Source organism: Bipolaris victoriae (assembly GCF_000527765.1).
Source record: "Bipolaris victoriae FI3 unplaced genomic scaffold scaffold_45, whole genome shotgun sequence".
In the NCBI taxonomy this organism is placed as follows: Eukaryota; Fungi; Ascomycota; class Dothideomycetes; order Pleosporales; family Pleosporaceae; genus Bipolaris; species Bipolaris victoriae.
The window spans coordinates 16,712-35,332 of record NW_014575347.1 but is presented as its reverse complement, the minus strand read 5'-3'; the positions used below and the strand labels follow the sequence as shown (position 1 = coordinate 35,332).

Here is an 18,621-nt window from a genome sequence, read left to right as displayed (position 1 = left end):
TACCCTACAAGAAATGCTTCATATCATACCCGTCTAATTCTAAATGTGCCCCATCAAAGTCTAGATGCTTCGTCGATGCTTCTCCCAAAACAAGTTCTATACCCCTCCCCGTATTACGGACTACCGCTCTTTTCCATATCCTTGACCTTGTCTTTGTCGACAAACGCCCTCTCTTGGTCCATGGCCCCATTCATGTCATAGGCCTCGATGAACCAGCTGCCAATCATAGCCACCGCACTGAACACCAGCATGACTATCCAGATGTACTTCAATGCGTCCGTATAGCTTTCCTTTAGTTGGTCCTTCATCTCTCCACCAGGCATCTCCTTGATGATGCGGACCAGTCCAGCTGCGTCCTGGGAATACTCGTCCGCGAATTCGGCCAGCAGTGGAAACGTCAGCATCTTCTTCTTCATCTGGTTCTGGAACACGACTCCGCCAATAGCTACTCCCAGTGTCTGGCCGAATGCGCGGAAAAAGGAAAACATGTTGGCAGCATACGCCTGGTCCGCTGCAGTCGCACTGGCTTGCACGGCCAATGCCATGGCAGGAAAACTAGGCAATCGTTAGGGCCCCTTGTTTCTCTTCGTCAACAGCTCTTACTTACAGGATACCTGTTCCTATACCACCAACGAGACTGATAAAGATCCATGCAGGAGTCGACGTGTCGACTTTGATTACTATCAGCACACCCATGCCCAGAGTAGCAAGGAACCACCCTGCCCGGTTGGCCCACCGGTACGTGCCCAGGATGGCAATAGCAATACCCGTCGCAATCGAAGCCGGAGCCACCGTAAACGTCCACGGAAACAAAGCAACCCCGGTAAGAATGGGCCCAAATCCCTTGACCGCTTCAAAGTACAGCGGTAGGTAGTATAGGATAGCCCACAAGATAATGCCGTGGATTACTGTGGCAGTATAGAGAATGGCAGCAGACCGGTTCTTGAAGACTGACGTGCGAATGAGCGGGTTGGCGGCCACAAATTCAATGTAAAGGACAAAGCCAACCATGCCAGCACCGCACACAATAAGCGGCACAAGCGTGCGCCACGAGTCCCACGGATACTGCACTCCGCCCCAGGTAACGGGAATTAAGAAGCCAGTGGTCGAGGCGAGGAAGAGTACCATGCCGATCCAATCCACCTCGCGGAGTTTGGTTAGGAAAGCCCCATGCTTCTGGTTGAGCTTGAGGAAGATGGTGATCATGGCAGCGCCAATGCCAATGAATGGGAGGTTGATCCAAAAGATCCATCGCCAACTAACGTTTTGTGAAAAGCCGCCGCCTAGTGTCGTTAGCTACTGACCTTTTGCATCTGCACTACATATTGCTTACCGAGAAGCGGTCCAGCTACTGTGCCAATCGACCACATGGCACCAAAGAAGCTAAGCCACTTTCCTCGCTCCCGCAGAGGCACAGTATCTACAACCACCATTTCTGTGAGACAAATGATACCTCCACCTCCGATACCTTGGATAGACCGCCCAACCAGAATGAGGGTGAAGTTGTCAGCCACAGCGGGGATAATGGACCCAACCAGGAAGAATCCAAGACTGATGTAAATCAATGCCTTTCTCCCAAAAATGTGCGAAAAGGATCCAATCACTGGCTGGAAGACGGTCGACGTCAATAGGAACGAAGTGCCGCTCCAGAACGCCTCGATAGCAGACCCCCCCAGTGCCCTGGCCATGATCTGGAGATTGTCAGCCATGACCTACTCTGTATCTTTCTAGATTGTGCAAAACTTACTGGAAGAGCAACGGAGATGGAAGTAGCATCCAACGCAGCCATTAGCGTTATGATACACAGACTACCAAAAGCAGCTAGAAAGCGCCATCCTGGCTGGAACTTTTCCACTTCTACTGTATCGACCTGCTCGGATGCCGCCTCGCTCACGGGTTCTGAGACAGGGGGCGCAGGCTTAACCACGTCCTCGGGCGGCTGTACCGACGTACTCGCCATGACTCTCGACTTTGAGCCTTGGTGGGAATAGGGAAGAGGGAATCCAAACTATAAATATAGAGTACGCACGATATCCTCATAGGCTAGAGGAGAGGAACACAAGAAGCCGCCGAAAAAATGATACCAAGTGCTGCCTACCCTCTTTACAAGAGTGAGAGCAGCCATCATACATATACATACACACTATCCATTCTACCACTCACCCGCTCTCCCTCTATCACAGGGCGTAAAGCCACAACACACACGCCCATCACTCGGGGCGGGCGCATAGTAAGACCACCCAGCCACGAGCGCACCCTCTCCTCGGCCCAATTTTGTCCTCCGCTCCATCCAAAAACCCACTACTTGCCCAGCTCACCACCTTAGTTCAGCCTCAAAGCTGCAACCTCCGTAGCGTATATGCCTTAGCGATGGCTCGTGCGCGGTGCCCTCTACAACCTAGCTGTACGCACCGCTCCTTTTCCATGCCGTCTGCCCGATTAACACTGCCCAATTGGCTTATCGCACCAATCTGGAAGAATTGGACACTCCGACCGTTGTGGTGTTTCGCCCAGTCATGACGTGGTGGCAGCCGCATTGCGCGCGCTAAAGAAAATGTGCGGCGTCGCCCTTTGCTGGCGAACCGGAGCGCTGTGAGACGGAGGGTTGTTTGCCCGACAGGGAAAGTCGGGGCGGGATGCGAGACCCCGACGGGGGCAGCCTTTGTCCGGTTTGTTATCGTTTCTGCCTGCGCCGATGGTGTTGTATCTACAGTACTACTAAATAAATTCTAGAAACAGGAAATCGATGATGCGTGGACGTTGCGAGGTTTCATGATGTTCCTCCAGGCTTTGTATCTATGCACGCAGCAACACCGCATAGCCCTACGCCATGCAACTCCCGCCTACATACACACACTTTTCCTCAGCAGAGCGCGCCAGAGGACCCATTCTAGCCCCCCACCCGCCCGATGTCTCAGAAGCAGCAAAAATGCAAACGGCGCAATGTCCGCTTGTACTGTATACAGCACGCCACATGGCTTACCGGGCGATATGAGAAAGCACACCAAGCGCATCTTTGTCATCGTTTCTGCACGTCAGAGTTCGAGACGTAGGGATAAGCAATAGTATGATCATGGCGTGGCTGAGAATTTGCTACTACTATCCACCCAGCTGAATAGTAGTAGGGTACACGTGGTTGTTACTACTACTTCCTGGTCGCTAAGCTAGCGAAACAGCCTCCCCATTCACCGCTTGGCCTGGATTTGTTCCCCATTTTCCTGATGCGTAAGTAGGTGGAATGAGCCAATTACACTCTCCCCCTTTCCTCCCGTTCTCACAGGTGAAAGTGGGGATTGGATGATAGTAGAGGGGTGTTTCACGTACCGAATCGCCATCTCGACCGATAATAAACCATCTGCCGTCTCCCGGCACTGAAACACACACCGGTACACACTACCATGTGGCTAAAACGGCCACTACCACCGGTTCCCCGCACACGTTACCTATACCTAACCTGCTTTTCTTGAGTAGGGCAAGTCTTACCATCGTCTCTGTGAAAACATCGCAGCGGGTTTCTTGCAAGACATGCCTCTTTGAACTGAGGGTGTCGTGTCAAAGGCTGAGAGACTTGCTCAAGCTTCGTTGTTCGAATGCCTTTTGACGGACCGTTCATGTTGCATTGCCTGTCATCTGATAATTGCTATGGCAAGTCAGCTTCCGCGGACTCCCAAAAGTTGACTGTATTTTCCAACATAGCCGGCTCTACATTCTACGTGTTTACGAATATTATTTGTACTATCGCCTGGGTACACTTCGTTATCGAGCTTAGTTTTGAAGTCATCGTCCTGTGTCAAGATGCGCAGGGGATTCTCGTGTCATGAATCGACTGCACGTTCTGCATGTTGAGTTGCTCAATTTTAATATGTGGCCAGCCCATTCGACCTGCTATGGTAAACGGTCAGCTCGTTGTTTTGGAGCCAGTGTGGAAGAATAATGCTTCAATTGACTGCTACTCGTCAGCACACTCGAGTAATAATCACATGACAAATCCTAACAGAATGCAATCATCTGCCTCCCAAAGATGCATATCTAAAAAAATTTAGCAACTCAAAAATTCTTACAAGTAAATTTAACATCCAACAAACTGTATACCATAAAAACTTCTGATGAGATTCTGAAATCGATCAGTGTTAAACATAAGGACGCGGACCAAGTGCTGGTGTCTTTTTCTAAATCACCCAGACGTATATGTTACTAATGTGCTCTGCCTTCTCCAAAATCACAGACCGTGACCGCTATATCCATGCGAGAAGAAAATATATAGTGTACACTACAGTGTAGTTTCTCGTCACCTGGCCACCGATTTTGACATCTTGCTTAACAAAAGCCGTAAACATCCAGGAACATGCATCACACCTGAATGTCAATCTCAGACCATGATGCAGTACCCAATCAACGTTGGTTCAAAGAACAATGCGCATCAATTCGCATTGGACGCACTACTGTCCAAACAAAGCAAGAAAGCCATTATACACCAGACTCCGATCCTTTTGCGTAATCGAACTCACATCTCCCGTCCCCGTCCAGTAAAACAAGCCCCCCAGCCCATTCTGGCGCACATAATTCGCCTTCATCCTAACCGTCTGCGGCGTATCATACGTAACCAACCCGCCATCGCCTCCAACACAATACGCCGCACCCAGCTGCTCATCGACATGCTCCTGGGCGCCAGGCCTTGGCAAGTCGCGATACTCAAACGTGCCTTCTTCGCCGGCCTGCCCCTCAAACGGATGCCCGATACCGCGGGTACCCGTGAAACTGCGGCCGTAGGCCGGGACGCCCATGACGATTTTGTGGCGGGGCACGCCCTGGTTGACCATGTAGGAGACGGCTGAGTGGCAGGAGATTGCGGCTTCGGGGCAGTGCGGCACGGGCGGGGTGAAGAGTTGAGCTTGGTGCCCGCATTTGCTGACCCAGGGTCCCGAGTAGTCGTATGCCATGAGGTTGACTAGGTCGAGGTATTGCGAGGCGTAGCCTAGGTTGATGTGCTGGAGGGCCCATTCGCCCGCGGGAAGGGCCGAGGATAGGGTGTATTGGGGTGCTGGGAGGTATTGTCGGATTGTGGCTAGGAGAGCGATGTAGTCTTGGCCTTGGCTGGCATCGGCCGGGTGCTCCCAGTCGACTGTAACGTGTGTGTTTTTAGTAATCTTGTTGTTATTGAGAAGGGGGGGGCGAACCAACTGTCAATTCCATCGATACCGAATTGCTGTACTAAAGCCAGGGATGACTGTGCAAAGCGCTCACGGCAAGCTGGGTCTCGAGCCACGCCCGCAAACGGCTCACTACCTTTGCCGCCACCACCGACCGAAAGCACTACCCGCAGTCTCGTATACTTCTTCTTAAGAAGTGCAAACGAGTTTAAACAACCCTTTGTTGCAGGGATGTCGTCGATGCCCGGAACATCAATCTGTGCATCCGCCCATTCATCGCTCAACTACACACAGGTCAATTTAGAAAACTCACCCATAAACAATAAATATAAATATAAACTTACGTATACTGTTCCATCCTCTTTAACCCTATTCATAACATTTAGCACTCAAACTTACCCGAGTATCTCCGGAAATACACCCAAACCTTACCATGCAAATGCATAAAAGACATGCGAAATGACGTCGTAGTTCAACGAGACGGGCGGCTGCTCGCGATAGATACGCCAGTTGGGATAGTATACGCCGTTCCAGTACATGGTTTGCAGCGGTGTGGAAAATGCAGTCGTGTGGTGATGGAGTGGGTGGTGGTTGAAGTAGTAGTCTCGGCTCATTGTTCGGTTCGTTTTCCGTTCAGGCTTTAAAGGCTTTAGCTTGCATGCAGCGTCAGGGTATGCTGCAGGTAAGAGAGAGAGGGACCCGTATTTGTTTTGCTTGGGGAAAAAGATCAAAGCTCTACGGGTATCGGAAGCTCCGCACAAATTTGTTTGGTAAAATGATATTGTGTATGTGTGAGTGAGGTATGGGTTTGCAGTATATGTGGGGGGTTGGGTACGTAATGGAAGACAGTAGGTATTCGTAGATGGTGTACTTTGGTGATGGAAATTGGCTAGGAAAATGGTTGGATGGCATGATTTTAAATGTTCTAAAGAGACCCTGGAGCGCTGTCTATATGGCCTTTGTATATACATGTCAAATGGAAGATAGCGGTATTACAGGCCGCTCAATGATGCAATGAACTGGTGGGTTGCGTTAGATATCAACGGACATGCCGCTTAGTCTGAAGCAGGTGATGTCTTAGCTGACGGACTTGCTATAGTTGCTTCTATTTCTGCAGTGCGATAGACGGTGAAGCCCAGTCTGGTACTTGAATAGACTGCGAACAAACCGATGGTGTTGGCTAAGATCTATGGATAGCGCGAGCCAGAGTCGCGCGACGTCGTAGGTCAGGCCACAATGTCCCAGAATACTGTGTTCTCGTGATTTGGACGCTGACGCACTAAGAAAACGGCTTGGAAAGTTTTAAATCTAACCGACTCGAATCTAATGTGTATTCGTAAGGAGTGGTGAGAGGGTATCATTGGTAGTATTGTACATCCAAGAGGAGTAACCAAGAAGCATCCGATGTCATGTCTAAAGATAGAGGGTGCACGCAATGGAAATGATAGACATATGTATGTCTGGGCACAGAAACACCTGATTACGAAGATGTTGATAAGGGTGCGCACACCTTTGTAGAAAGTGTCAGCAAGCCTCCAAAATCCGAGGTAGAAGCTGTGGCGCAATATAGGTGTGGGGTTCCAAGGCTGTGCCAGCTGCACTATTCGGTTCGACGGCACGCGCAAATTCTAGAAGTCGTTGATAGGTCAATGTGAGGGAAACACAAGACGCTAGAGTGAGACGGAAGCGCCGTGCAAGATCGATCGGGTAAGTTGCACAAGAGTTGCAGGTACATGGAAAAGGATGTTGGATGTTGTAACTACCCACTCGATGATCACGTGATTGCGCGCTCCGACGAACCGTTTGCGTCAGTCCGACTGCAACTACATACAGCTGTGCTCCAGCCACAAACACCAACCCCACATAACTACCGGGCCTACATTGAGGATTCGAAATCGCCTATTGCATCGCAGTTCTGTCGGCGCACAAGAAAGCACTCTACATCACAAACATATTACGCTATAGTGTCTCAATCGTGATCGGGTGCATCAGCTACCAGAGCGCAACGCGAGGCCACTTTCCCACGCGTTGCAACAAAGTGCACCAATAATGACAGAAGTCATGACATCCGTAGCGGCTCCCATGTCAGAAGAAAAGTCCGCCGAGGCCCGGCCGCCCCAATATACCTTCAAATTCAGCGAGTTTCTTAGACGTGAATATCGATTTGGCCTAAACCCCGATCGCCCAACCTGCAAAGCATACCTCCAAGGCCACTGTCCAGACGGCAGCAAATGCCCCAACAAGCACAATGTCTCTTCGTCCTACAACAAGTATGTTACCCAGTAGCCCAACTCATATTGAACATAAGTAGGCTAACCCCAACACCACAGTCTAGTATGCAAACACTGGCTCCGCGGCCTCTGCAAAAAAGGCGAAACCTGCGAATTCCTTCACGAATACAACCTCCGCCGCATGCCCGAATGCTCCTACTACGCACGCACACAAACCTGCTCAAACGGCGACGACTGCCTGTACCTGCACCTGGACCCCGATGCCAAGCGCCCTTCATGCCCACACTACGACCGCGGCTTCTGCCCCCTTGGCCCACACTGCGCGCTGAAGCACAACAAGAAAGACAAGCTGTGTCCCTTTTACCTGTGCGGGTTTTGTCCAGAGGGCAAGGGCTGCAAGTACGGTGCGCACCCGCGGTACCCCACTGATCTTAAGAAGCCAGAGGTGCGTGTGGAGAAGAGTGCTGAGGAGCTTGAGGCGGAGAAGTTGGAGCGCGAGAGGGAGATGATGAAGAGGGAAGAGGAGGAGAGGGAGAGGGATGAGAGGAATGGGCATCAGGGAGGGCGTGGGTTTAGGGGTAATTGGGATCGTAAGAAGCGTGGAGGACGACGGGGTAGGGGTGGTAGGGGTCGTGGAGAGTTTTAAGGCAGGCGCGCAAGTTTTTTTTTGGGAGGGGGAGGAAAGATATATGTCATTTATCTAGCGAGCGTTTCTTGCCTCGCTTTGTAGTAGTTTCGACATTTTTTTTTCATGTAGCGGAAGAGGAAACAGCTAAAAGAGTTTGGAAACGACGCGAAAGACATGGCAGCAACTCTTGTCAAAGAAAGATAAGATGCATTACCAAAAAAAATATCTAACCCTTTCAAACTTTCACACTCTAGTTACCTCCGTCTAAACTTGGACTTGCCCAAAACCGGTCTCTTAACCACACCCTCCCCCTCCTCACCCTTCTTAACCTTGCTCTCCATCCTAACCACCGGCCCCGCCTTCTCCTCCGCAACCCTACGCTCCTCTCTCTCCTTATCCTCCGCCATTTTCCTCTCCAACTCCGCCTTCTTGTTAAATTCCGTCTCGACGATGCGCTTATCGCGCGCCGAGTATCCCTTTTCCTTTATGGAGTAGAAGACTGCGCCGAGATCGGCTAGCCAGTGTGGATCGACAGAGGTGACGCAGGACATGTATTCTTTGGAGGTGAGGATGAGTTCGTGGTAGACGACGTAGTCGGGGAGGTATCCGAGGCCGTAGAGGGCGGAGGTGGGGTGGAGTTGGATGGTGACGGAGGTGCGGAGGTTGATGTATTCGCCTATGCCTTTTACTTTTGCGGCTTGGTGGTAGTAACCCGAGCAGATGCATTTGCGGATTACGTCCCAGTCTGTGCCACAGGATATTAGGGGCATTTTCTGTTTCCCCATTATGTCGAGGATTTGGTCGCGGATTTCTTTTGCGCGGCGTAGGGCCTTTGGGTGGAGGAAGTGCCGGATGCACCAGCCGTCCGAGTAGCCGTTTACTTTCCATTGTGTGTAGACGTGCAGGAGGGTGAGGTGGTCGGATTCTGGGACGAAGAACTTTTCGCGGGCCGCGTCGGATTCTTCTTGGCGTTCTTTGGGGCGGTAGAAGACTGAGGGGACGGAGAGCATGGCGACGATTGTGAGCATTTCTTCGCTGCATTCGTATTCGGTGGCGGTGATGATGAGTTTGGCGAGAGAGGGGTCCATAGGGAAGGCCGTCATGGTTCGGCCTAGGTCAGTGAGGTTGCCAATATTGTCGAGGGCGCCGAGGGCCCAGAGGTCAAAGAGTGAGGTTGTGATGGTGTCTTGAGGTGGAGGGTCCATGAAGTCAAAGTCTAGTAAATCCTTTACACCGAGAGATTTCAACAGTAGGACCGTGTTGGCAAGGTTCGTCCGCTGGATTTCAGGTATCGTTTGGATGTAGAACTCATCTCTGAACGCCCTTTCAGTGTATAGATGAAAGCATTTTCCGGGACCTGTGCGTCCAGCGCGACCAGCACGTTGTGAGGCGTTTGCTTGGGATATGGGCGTGATTTGTAGCGTGTCCATGCCCATCTTGGGGTTGTAAACTTTGAGTTTAGAAAATCCGGCGTCGACAACATACATGATACCATCAACAGTCAGACTCGTTTCAGCAATGTTGGTTGCTACGATGACTTTTCGTACACCTGGGGCTGCTCGCTCAAAAATCTTTGCTTGCAGGTCGGCAGGCATCTGACTGTAGATGGGAAGGATGCTCAGTTTCGGCGGGTCGTTCAAAAGTTTGAGTCGCTCTGCAACAAGTTCGCAGGTGATTTCAATATCCTCTTGACCCGTCATGAAGACTAGAATATCGCCAGGTCCTTGTGACACGTGAATAGCCAAGACTTGCTTCACAGCACTGTCGACGTAGTCCTCACACGGCGATCGCGAGTACTGAATGTCTACGGGGAATGTTCGTCCTGGGATGATGAACTCTGGCGCGCCTCCGTAGAAGCGCGAGAATCGATCCGCATTCATGGTGGCCGAAGTGACGATTAGCTTAAGATCTCGTCTTCGAGCCAGTACCTTTTTGAGAAGGCCCATCAACACATCAGTATTAAGGGCTCTCTCGTGCGCTTCGTCCATGATGATGCAAGAGTACTTGTCTAGGTCAGGCTCAACCAGGGATTCTCGGAGCAAGACACCATCAGTCATGTATTTGATCTTGGTTTCTTTGCTAGTGCAGTCTTCGAAACGAATCGCATAACCAACCAAACCACCCAGCTTGACCTCCATTTCTTCGCTCACACGCTTCGCCACACTCATGGCTGCGACACGACGTGGTTGCGTGCAGCCAATAAGCCCGTTTTTGGCATAACCATCTTCGTAGAGGAACTGAGTCAGCTGGGTAGTTTTTCCAGAACCCGTTTGACCGACGACAATGATTACTTGGTTGTCTCGAATCACACGGAGTAAATCTTCTCGGACAGCAAATGCTGGGAGATATTGTCTCTGTTCTCGAAGTGTCTTGCTTTTACTGAAAGCGCTTGCACCTTCCTGCTTGCTCAGGTGCTGTGCAAACTTACTGCCACCCTGCTTCTCCTCTTCGTCAGGACCGGGCGCAGCACTGTCTGTGTCCTCCTCCTTGATGCCCATGATATTGCCCAGTGTGGTTCCTTTTGCGCTAGTGGCTTCCTGCGTCTGCTTTGCCCGCTCTTTCTGTTGCCGCTTTTCCTTGACCACGCGACTGCCGCGCCGACTGAAGACTGCCATGTCACTCTGAGGATCTCGTACTGCTGGAACTGGGTCGATTTGCTTGGTGAAGACAGTCTTTCCGTCCAGAAAGGGCGGCCTGAGCTCGTGTACAAGGATATGTACGCGCATGCTCTCTTCATCGTCGTCAAAGTCATCATCGAAATGTCTTCTTTGGGCGACTCCAGATTGGAGCATTCGATTCGTCTCCCACGCATCGACATCCTTTTGCTTCTGCTGAGCCCTCATGCTCGCCCGGTTGTTCTGTTTCTTTTCTGTCAAAGCAACCTCCCGTTGTGCGTCCAGCCATGAGCTCTCAGCGCCGCCAAACGGGTTATGTGTATCGTCGCCAAAGGTATGTCCGTTCTCCTCACCGCCATACCAGTCGCGGTCAAGTGCCATTGAGTCGAAGTCGTCCACGAGGGGTTCGGGGCCGTCGAATGATTCCTGGGCTGGGTGTGCGCCATCTTCGTTGGCTTTGGGCGTATACGCGCGTGAAGACACGGGCTTGTTAGGTTTGCGAAACTTTGGACGAGGCGCGATCGAGTATTCTTCGGGGTCGAGCTTTCGCCGCTTGGGGCTATGACCGCGTTCCATTATGACGACCAGCTGTCTGGGTACTTCTTTCGAAAAGGATATATATGTAGAGTGGCGTGTAGACTCGGTGTGGTGTTGTTGGTGTTGAGATGGCGGGAAAGTTGATGCTCGGAGGTCCGCAATTATCGATAGGGCGGGAGCTTTAGCCAATCGTTGCGGGGCCGCCCAAAATTATTTCCAACCTGTGAAAAAGTTCCCCACGCAACTTGCGCTCTCACTGCGCATCTTTTCACACAATACCGCGACAATGTCTATGATCACAGCGACGACATGGGTACCGCGCGGCTTTGCGGCGCCTTTTCCTACCAGGTATCAATTCGACGAAGAAGAATATGAGCGCATATCGAAACTTGCAAATCTACAGCTGGAAGACGCCAAGGAAGAACTTGAAGAGGCGCAAGCTGAGGAGAAGGCCAAGAGCAACGGAACTTCGAGCAAGGCACAGAAAAAGGATGACGAGTGAGTGCGGTGCTTTTTGTTACATACAATTGAAGGCTAATTGTTTGAAGCGACGATGACGACGATCTCAAAGAATACGACCTTGAGCACTACGACGATGAAGTCGCCCAGGACCAAGGCGACACTATGGCCATGTTCGGCAACGCAAAGAACCTAGTCTTCCACGAGAACGACGAAGATGATCCGTATATTACTATGAAGGGCGGAGACGAAGAGGATGAGGAGGACCGAGAAGAGCTACAGATTCTGGCCACTGACAACCTGGTATTGGCCGGAAGGATAGAAGACGAAGTTGCACATCTTGAGGTCTATGTGTACGAAGACGAGGATGACAATCTCTACGTGCATCACGACATTATGCTGCCTGCCATCCCACTGGCTGTTGAGTGGCTAGATCTGCCTGTGGGCAAATCTGTGGGTACCAGCGAAGGCAAGGGTAACTTTGTAGCCATCGGCACTATGGACCCGGACATTGAGATTTGGAATTTGGACGTGGTGGACAGCATGTACCCAGATGCGGTACTAGGACAAGGTGCCGACGATGCGGCAAAAGCCGACAAGCCCAAAAAGAAGAAGAAGAAGTCCAAGAAGGCCAACGATGAATTCCACGTCGACTCTGTGCTCTCGCTCGCGGCCAACCGTCACCACCGCAACCTTCTTGCGTCGTCGTCGGCTGATAAAACCATCAAGCTGTGGGATTTGAACACGACCAAATGCGCAAAGTCATACACGTATCACACGGACAAGGTGTGCTCTGTGGCATGGCACCCTGTCGAGTCTACAGCGCTTCTGAGTGGTAGCTACGACCGCACAGTGGTGGTGGCCGATATGCGTGCACCCGAGGCAAAAGCGCCACGGTGGGGCGTTGAGAGTGATGTCGAAAGCGTACGGTGGAATCCTCACGACCCGAACTATTTCTACGTAAGTGTTGCAAGGCCAAACTTGATGATGCGGCATTAACCCTGGTCAGGTCTCGACTGAAAACGGCATGATACACTATCACGATGCTCGCAACGCACCAAAAGATGCGTCTGCCTCAAAACCTGTATGGGTACTGCAGGCCCATGACGAGTCCATTTCATCGTTTGACATCAACCCGGTGATACCTGGGTACTTGGCAACGGGCTCTACGGATAAGCAAGTAAAACTGTGGAACATTCAAGAAAGCGGGCCAAGCATGGTGGTGTCGCGAGACTTGGGTGTGGGAAAAGTCTTCTCCACATCCTTTGCCCCTGATAACGAAGTGGGTTTCCGATTGGCAGTAGCAGGAAGCAAGGGCGCAGTGCAGATTTGGGATACGAGCACCAATGCAGCGGTGCGTGCAGCTTTTGCCAGCAAAGTGCCGGCAGTTAGGGGAGATGGCAAGGAGCGTCTCGTGGGTCTGGAAGAGGAAGACACGGATTCAGATTCAGAAGAAGGAGAGAGCAATGACGAGGAAGGGGAGGATGGTGATGACAAGGGATGGGAGTCGATGGAGGAGTAGTATGTACACTAGGCGAAGATACCCTGGGCGATGATGAGAGGAAGCTGGGCAGCGGACCGAAGATTTTGGGATATGACGATGTCTGTGTGATGATGAACCGACGAGTTTTGATCTGGCGTGACGGAGGGCCATTGTGAAGCTTTTTGGCGAAACGCAGAATAAGGTGTTTAGTCATGTTTCCTCGGATAGAAAGGGTGCGTGCGTGTTTCATCAAGTGCCCGAATCCCCGATCTCTCCGCCCTTTGTTTTGCAAGTCCCTTTCATCTCACCTGACTCGCATAAACTTGCATGGCTTGGTGATGGGTGGTGATATCGACGTCAGTATGAAAGATGGCAGAGACTAAGTTTAGTTTTTTTGGGGGGGGGAGGTTGCGCGGGACCTTAGGGCAGCAGGAGACACGGGCGCAAAGCATGGCTTGATGGCGGACCAAGTGTTCTCACAGCTGGCGTAGTGGATTGCACTCGACAAGCGAAGACAGGTCAATGCTAGCGTATAGCGGCAGATCAACGTTCGCAGGCTGCAGTTGGAGACTGGCTGGCGGGTGTGGGTCCGCCTGAAGTAAGGTCTCGGTCTGGCTGGATGGCCTCATTACTGGGACCGGATTAGGGCACACCCTCGTCACATTCGGTCCTGCCAGTGAGGTGTGAAACTCTGACGCCGGGCATGGCAGAAGTAAGAACAGGTCGGACGGAGGGGTTGCTAGTATAAGCAGTAAAGAGGGCATTGGGTTTAGCGGGAGGGAGGTCGCTTTGTACGCGCGCGCTCAAACATGTGCGTGTGCCGACGTGAATATTAAGTGTAGAGTATGCAAGTAGATGCTTTAGGTCTAGAGTAGGCAGTCAGCAGAAACAGTGTGCGGTTGCGCGTCCGGTGTGGGCACAGCGGAGAGTAATTAGAGTTTGGAGGGTGACGGCATGGGAATAGACAAATTGCGTGTTGAGGCAAAGTGGGATTGTGGCCAACAGCGATTCGCGGATAAAAGCGAGCGGCGTAGGGTGGGCGGCAGTGAGTAAGTATTGACGACGCTTTCGGAGCTTCATTTCAGCTGTCAATGCCATTCTGGCTGGAGCTACACGCACAATGGGGCGGCGGGCGGGCTCGAGTGGAGCAGGAGGGGAGTGTTCCTGGGCTGCATTGAAACAGCGAGTCCTCTCAAGGCCCCAACCGGACGGCGTGGAAGGGTTGAACAAGCAAACAGGAGAAAAGAGCCGGCTTAACCTGAGACGCTGAGCACCAAGCGACGCCCTCTGATTGGCGCAGGGCTCGAAACGCACGGGCCGCCAGTGCAGGGTCCAGGGCAGTGCATGCTACCAATCTTTCGGAGACAGCGCAAATGCAAAAATGCCCAGCCCGTCCTCCCTGCTCGCTGCCCTTCGTCTGGTCTTTTCAAGAAGCCTGCCCCGTCGTTGTTGCTATCGCTGCATCACGCGCCCTTCTTCGCTGCCTTTCTCTCCTCCCTTTTTGTGCCTTACGCGCCCAGCAGAACCATTCCTTTGCGCAGCCCGGTGTTCGCTCCTTACCATCCCTACCCTTCCCCCCACGCTCTTTGACAGACGGTCCTTGTTCCCCTTCGCCACCCCCCATCCACTGCCCATTCACCCTTTTGACTACTTTCTTCCCCACCCGCTGCGAGCCCAGCAATTTCCCCCCAAAGAACCAGAAAAGTTTTGAAAAAAAAACACTAGTCGTCAAGGACATCACTAGCAAACAACACACATCGACTTTCCAACGCGGGGTATCGACTCTACTGCAAACAAAGGGCACCGGACCATCAAACCACCACCCCTTGTGACCTCCGTACCACCAGGCCAACTCCACCCTCACCACTGTTGCACCGCACCTCGCTGCCTTGGTGTCTTCCAGAATACTGCAACCGTTGCATTAGTGGAACACTAGTCCTCGACTGCTTGCACCTCGTGCCAGCAAAACGCGCAATTTATCTTCGGCAGTACCCCGCTTATCTGCGCCGCCGCATTCCTAGAGCGACCAACGACCGTCACTGCTAGAATTACCGGCCCTGCCTCCGACCGCTAAACACTTATCAGGCACTATCGCCCTTCTTGAGAATTAATTCATCAATATGTCTCTTGCACGCGCAATGACGAAGCGCATGAAGCGAACAGAGGACCCCAAGGAACCCACTTCGCCCACTCGCCCAACTCGCAGCCAGAGTGTCAAGAACGGCTCCTCCATCGACCGTGCCAAAATCTCCCTTCCTATTGCTCTCGTGTCGACTACCAACATGCTTTCGTACAACGCACCCGACATCTCAAGCCTCAAGAACGTGTCCTCCATGGCCTCTCTAACCCAATCTTCCTCGGCAGACGACTCGGACCACAGCGTATCCACACGCTCCCGTGCTTCTTCGCATGCATCCAGAGACACTACCTTGACGGATGCTTCGTCTGTGGATCTCTCGCCTATCTCGCCAGTTCCAAACTATGCCGGTGGTTTCCCGTCTGGTGGCAAACCACTGAGGAAGTCTGCTTCAACCACCAGTCTCAAGCAGGTCAAGGAGGAAATCATCGAGCCAGTTCCGACTATCCCGGCGAGGGCCCTCTCCCACAGCAAGCGTGCCCATGAACGACTCGCTCACAAGCGATCTCTCCAGAATGTAGCCACGCGGGGTAGCATCAGCTCACGTGGAAGCGTGGGCTCCGTGCGTAGCTCGCGCGAACAGCGATCGTCACTCGACATGTTCAAGGCCACGATTGAAGAAGAGAGCCACCCCTTTGGCCGCGAACTCGAGCAGCTCAACGAGGTCGTCGAGGAGTTTGGTGGCGTTGTCCGCGATGCCGAGGCCGAAGCGGATCATTCCGCTATGCTGTCTAGGAATCTGGCCGCTTACTGTGCTGCCGACTATCTTGCCGAGATTCGTCCACTGTTCAGCCAACGGTTTGGCATGCCACACCAAGCTCCTGCCATGGCCTGGATCTGAGACCACTGCCGTCAACTCTCCACTTTCCTACACCCCCGCGTCACTCCGATCGCCTCTGTTGCCTGTTGCTTGATACCTTAGACACTCACGGTCTCATTTTGTCTGTACATATTAGCGGATTTTCCGGCCTAACCCCCGCACACTCATTTGTCTAATCTTAGTTTCTCCTGTTCTATATATTTTTTGCTTTACCTGCTGGTCTGGGTCCAAGGAAGGGCAACAGGCATTTCTGGAATCCCAGTCCCAGGTTTGGGGCACTACCCCGCACTGTCTTTAACGATGTCTTACGTTTGTTCTCTCTTGTACGATGTCACCCGGAAAGGCGGTTTACCGCAGGCGCAATCGTTTGTTTTTTTGGCCATGTTGTGTACAGTGGTTACACTGTGTCTATGTGTCAGACGTACATATCCCAGATTGAAAGAAACACATTTCCATGCCAGACACTCAACGGTCATTCACAACCTATTCTTCACATGATAACTGTATGATGGTGCATTGGTGACTCGGCAGTTGGCCAGTCTTGGGCTTGTGTCTCTACCGTGCAGATCATGCTTGCGTATGCATCTCACCTGCCGAGTCCTCGATGGAGGGACGGGGTGGCTCACGGGGAATTTTCCAATTGGGAAGGTGCTAGGCCATGTCCGACACCTGCCTATCCAAACCTGTCAGGCCGGCGCATGTGCATGTACACGTAAATCTTAACACGATCTGTTAAGAAAGCAAGTCGGAGCGGATGTAGACGATCATCGACATGGCGTCTCTAGCGCGACGGGATGTTGATTTAACGTAGGATCTCATCGCCTAACCCCAACCGGCATCGGCGAAACACCTCGGCAGCCTGCCCTTGTCGTCTCAAACTTTTGAACGTTATCGTCACTTGGGAACACCCAATCCACCAACCCACCCCCGCAAAATCGCCTCCCCTCGTCAACTGAAAAATGATATGTCGATCGTGCCTGCGGGCTGCCTCGCGCAGCGCCCACCAAGTACCGTCCGTCTCTGTGCGCCGCCCACAGAACCCACGCTTCTTCACCACCGCATCTCCCCTCCGTGATGCCACACCCATTTCCAGTTCAACAGCCACGCAATCCAAACCCCGCCAAGGCGACTCGTCATCTTCTCACGCACCACCCACGGCCACATCGACGTCTGCCGCCCAACCATTTAGCGAGCCATTGACACCAGCCCCGGGTCCTGATGTAAAAGCGGCGGCGGCAGAAGCAGCAAAGAAGAAGGTTGCGCCCCTGGTCAAGAGCAGCATACCAGCGGGCCAGCCACTCAAAGGCCTCAATTTCTTGAAGGACAGACAAGATCCAATTGCAGCGCCTGACGACGAATACCCCGCTTGGTTGTGGACGCTGTTGGATCGGCAGGAGAAGAAGGCGGAGAAGGGCGCGGGTGATTTGTTCTGTATGTTTTTCTTGTCCCCCCTCATGAAATTGCAATAATAGGGAAAAGAAATAACTCGCTAACTAAAATTGCACAGCCAAATCAAAGAAACAGCGTCGTCTGGCTGCGAAGCGTCTCCGAAAGGAACAGGCTGAGAACCCCGAAATGCTGATACCCAAGGTGCCATTGTACGAACAAACTATTGATTTACCCGCTGGTGACGGCACTCTGGCCGGTGCAGTACAGGCTCAAGAGGCGCGAGACGAATTGACAAAAGCCATGCGGAATAAGCGGAGAGCATCCATCAAGGAGGCTAACTTCCTCAAGGCAATGGGTTAAGAGGCTGGTTTTGAACTGCGGGGTGGAGCATCTACAAAAGAAAGGAATAGCGAGGTTGCATCTATGCTCCTTGCTACTAATCAGCAGGTTGCTGATTTGTATAGAACCATGTATATCATGTGACACAAGGGATGATTTTGAAATTAACACGCCCTACTTATCTATCGAAACAGAAGAAAGAAGAAATGAAAACGATATAGCATCTCTCCATGCAAACACAAAGACTAGAAAAACTTCCAAGTCAAACACTCGAGCATTTTCCAGACTCAAACACAACGCTAACCCACGCATCTAGCCAAACAGAAAGTCCGTGGAACTAATGCATTCGATAATATCTATATATGTTCCATACAATCTAAACAACTTAGTTTCCCCCACTCCTTGTCACCTCCACCTCGATTAGATCTTTCAAATAAATGCTGATACACCAAGGCATGAAACGTGAAAAGCTAGACACAAGCCCTATATCTGCATTACATATAGCCATAATCAAGATCGACAAAAAGAGGAAATAATGCAAATAAAAACCCAAAAAATATGCCCCAGATCAATGCCGCAAGAAAAATAAGAAGACGTGAAAACCAACAATAGGAAGAAAAAAAATAAATAGATTTCAAACGCCCCCGCTGATGAAGTAAAACCAAACCAGGGAGAGAGAGAAAAAAAAAGCGCATGTCTAACAGAGAACGGGAAACACCAAAAAAAAATCCCATTTCTCTTCGTTCTCCGTCAGTCCCAGTACAAGAATAAACAATGCTCGCTGAAAAAAAAAATCCAGAAATCCAGAAAGTGAGAAGCGCCCCCCCCCCCCC

General features: G+C 51.7%; 6 protein-coding genes across 6 annotated transcripts; 4 read left to right on the top strand and 2 right to left on the bottom strand.

The window, feature by feature from the left end:
* Window positions 1-113: 113 nt before the first annotated feature.
* On the bottom strand, window positions 114-1,960 carry COCVIDRAFT_26855 (hypothetical protein; the record flags this gene model as incomplete). The annotated part of the gene is made up of 4 exons (XM_014700834.1): window positions 114-555; window positions 608-1,283; window positions 1,334-1,691; window positions 1,748-1,960. 4 exons carry the CDS (start codon window positions 1,958-1,960, stop codon window positions 114-116), a joined length of 1,689 nt encoding a protein of 562 aa, XP_014556320.1.
* Window positions 1,961-4,439: 2,479 nt separating this feature from the next.
* COCVIDRAFT_100011 (glycoside hydrolase family 18 protein) lies at window positions 4,440-5,764 on the bottom strand (the record flags this gene model as incomplete). The annotated part of the gene is made up of 4 exons (XM_014700833.1): window positions 4,440-5,122; window positions 5,182-5,434; window positions 5,495-5,519; window positions 5,583-5,764. The coding sequence occupies 4 exons, from the start codon at window positions 5,762-5,764 to the stop codon at window positions 4,440-4,442; spliced, it is 1,143 nt and encodes a 380-aa protein (XP_014556319.1).
* A 1,435-nt stretch (window positions 5,765-7,199) lies between these two features.
* COCVIDRAFT_38007 (hypothetical protein) lies at window positions 7,200-8,027 on the top strand (the record flags this gene model as incomplete). The annotated part of the gene is made up of 2 exons (XM_014700832.1): window positions 7,200-7,420; window positions 7,481-8,027. The coding sequence occupies 2 exons, from the start codon at window positions 7,200-7,202 to the stop codon at window positions 8,025-8,027; spliced, it is 768 nt and encodes a 255-aa protein (XP_014556318.1).
* Window positions 8,028-11,447: 3,420 nt separating this feature from the next.
* COCVIDRAFT_100073 (hypothetical protein) lies at window positions 11,448-13,142 on the top strand (the record flags this gene model as incomplete). Its single annotated transcript, XM_014700831.1, has 3 exons — window positions 11,448-11,659; window positions 11,710-12,580; window positions 12,630-13,142. 3 exons carry the CDS (start codon window positions 11,448-11,450, stop codon window positions 13,140-13,142), a joined length of 1,596 nt encoding a protein of 531 aa, XP_014556317.1.
* A 2,081-nt stretch (window positions 13,143-15,223) lies between these two features.
* On the top strand, window positions 15,224-16,081 carry COCVIDRAFT_38004 (hypothetical protein; the record flags this gene model as incomplete). Its single annotated transcript, XM_014700830.1, has 1 exon — window positions 15,224-16,081. The coding sequence occupies one exon, from the start codon at window positions 15,224-15,226 to the stop codon at window positions 16,079-16,081; it is 858 nt and encodes a 285-aa protein (XP_014556316.1).
* A 938-nt stretch (window positions 16,082-17,019) lies between these two features.
* Window positions 17,020-17,809, top strand: COCVIDRAFT_26849 (hypothetical protein; the record flags this gene model as incomplete). The annotated part of the gene is made up of 2 exons (XM_014700829.1): window positions 17,020-17,491; window positions 17,568-17,809. 2 exons carry the CDS (start codon window positions 17,020-17,022, stop codon window positions 17,807-17,809), a joined length of 714 nt encoding a protein of 237 aa, XP_014556315.1.
* Window positions 17,810-18,621: the final 812 nt, after the last annotated feature.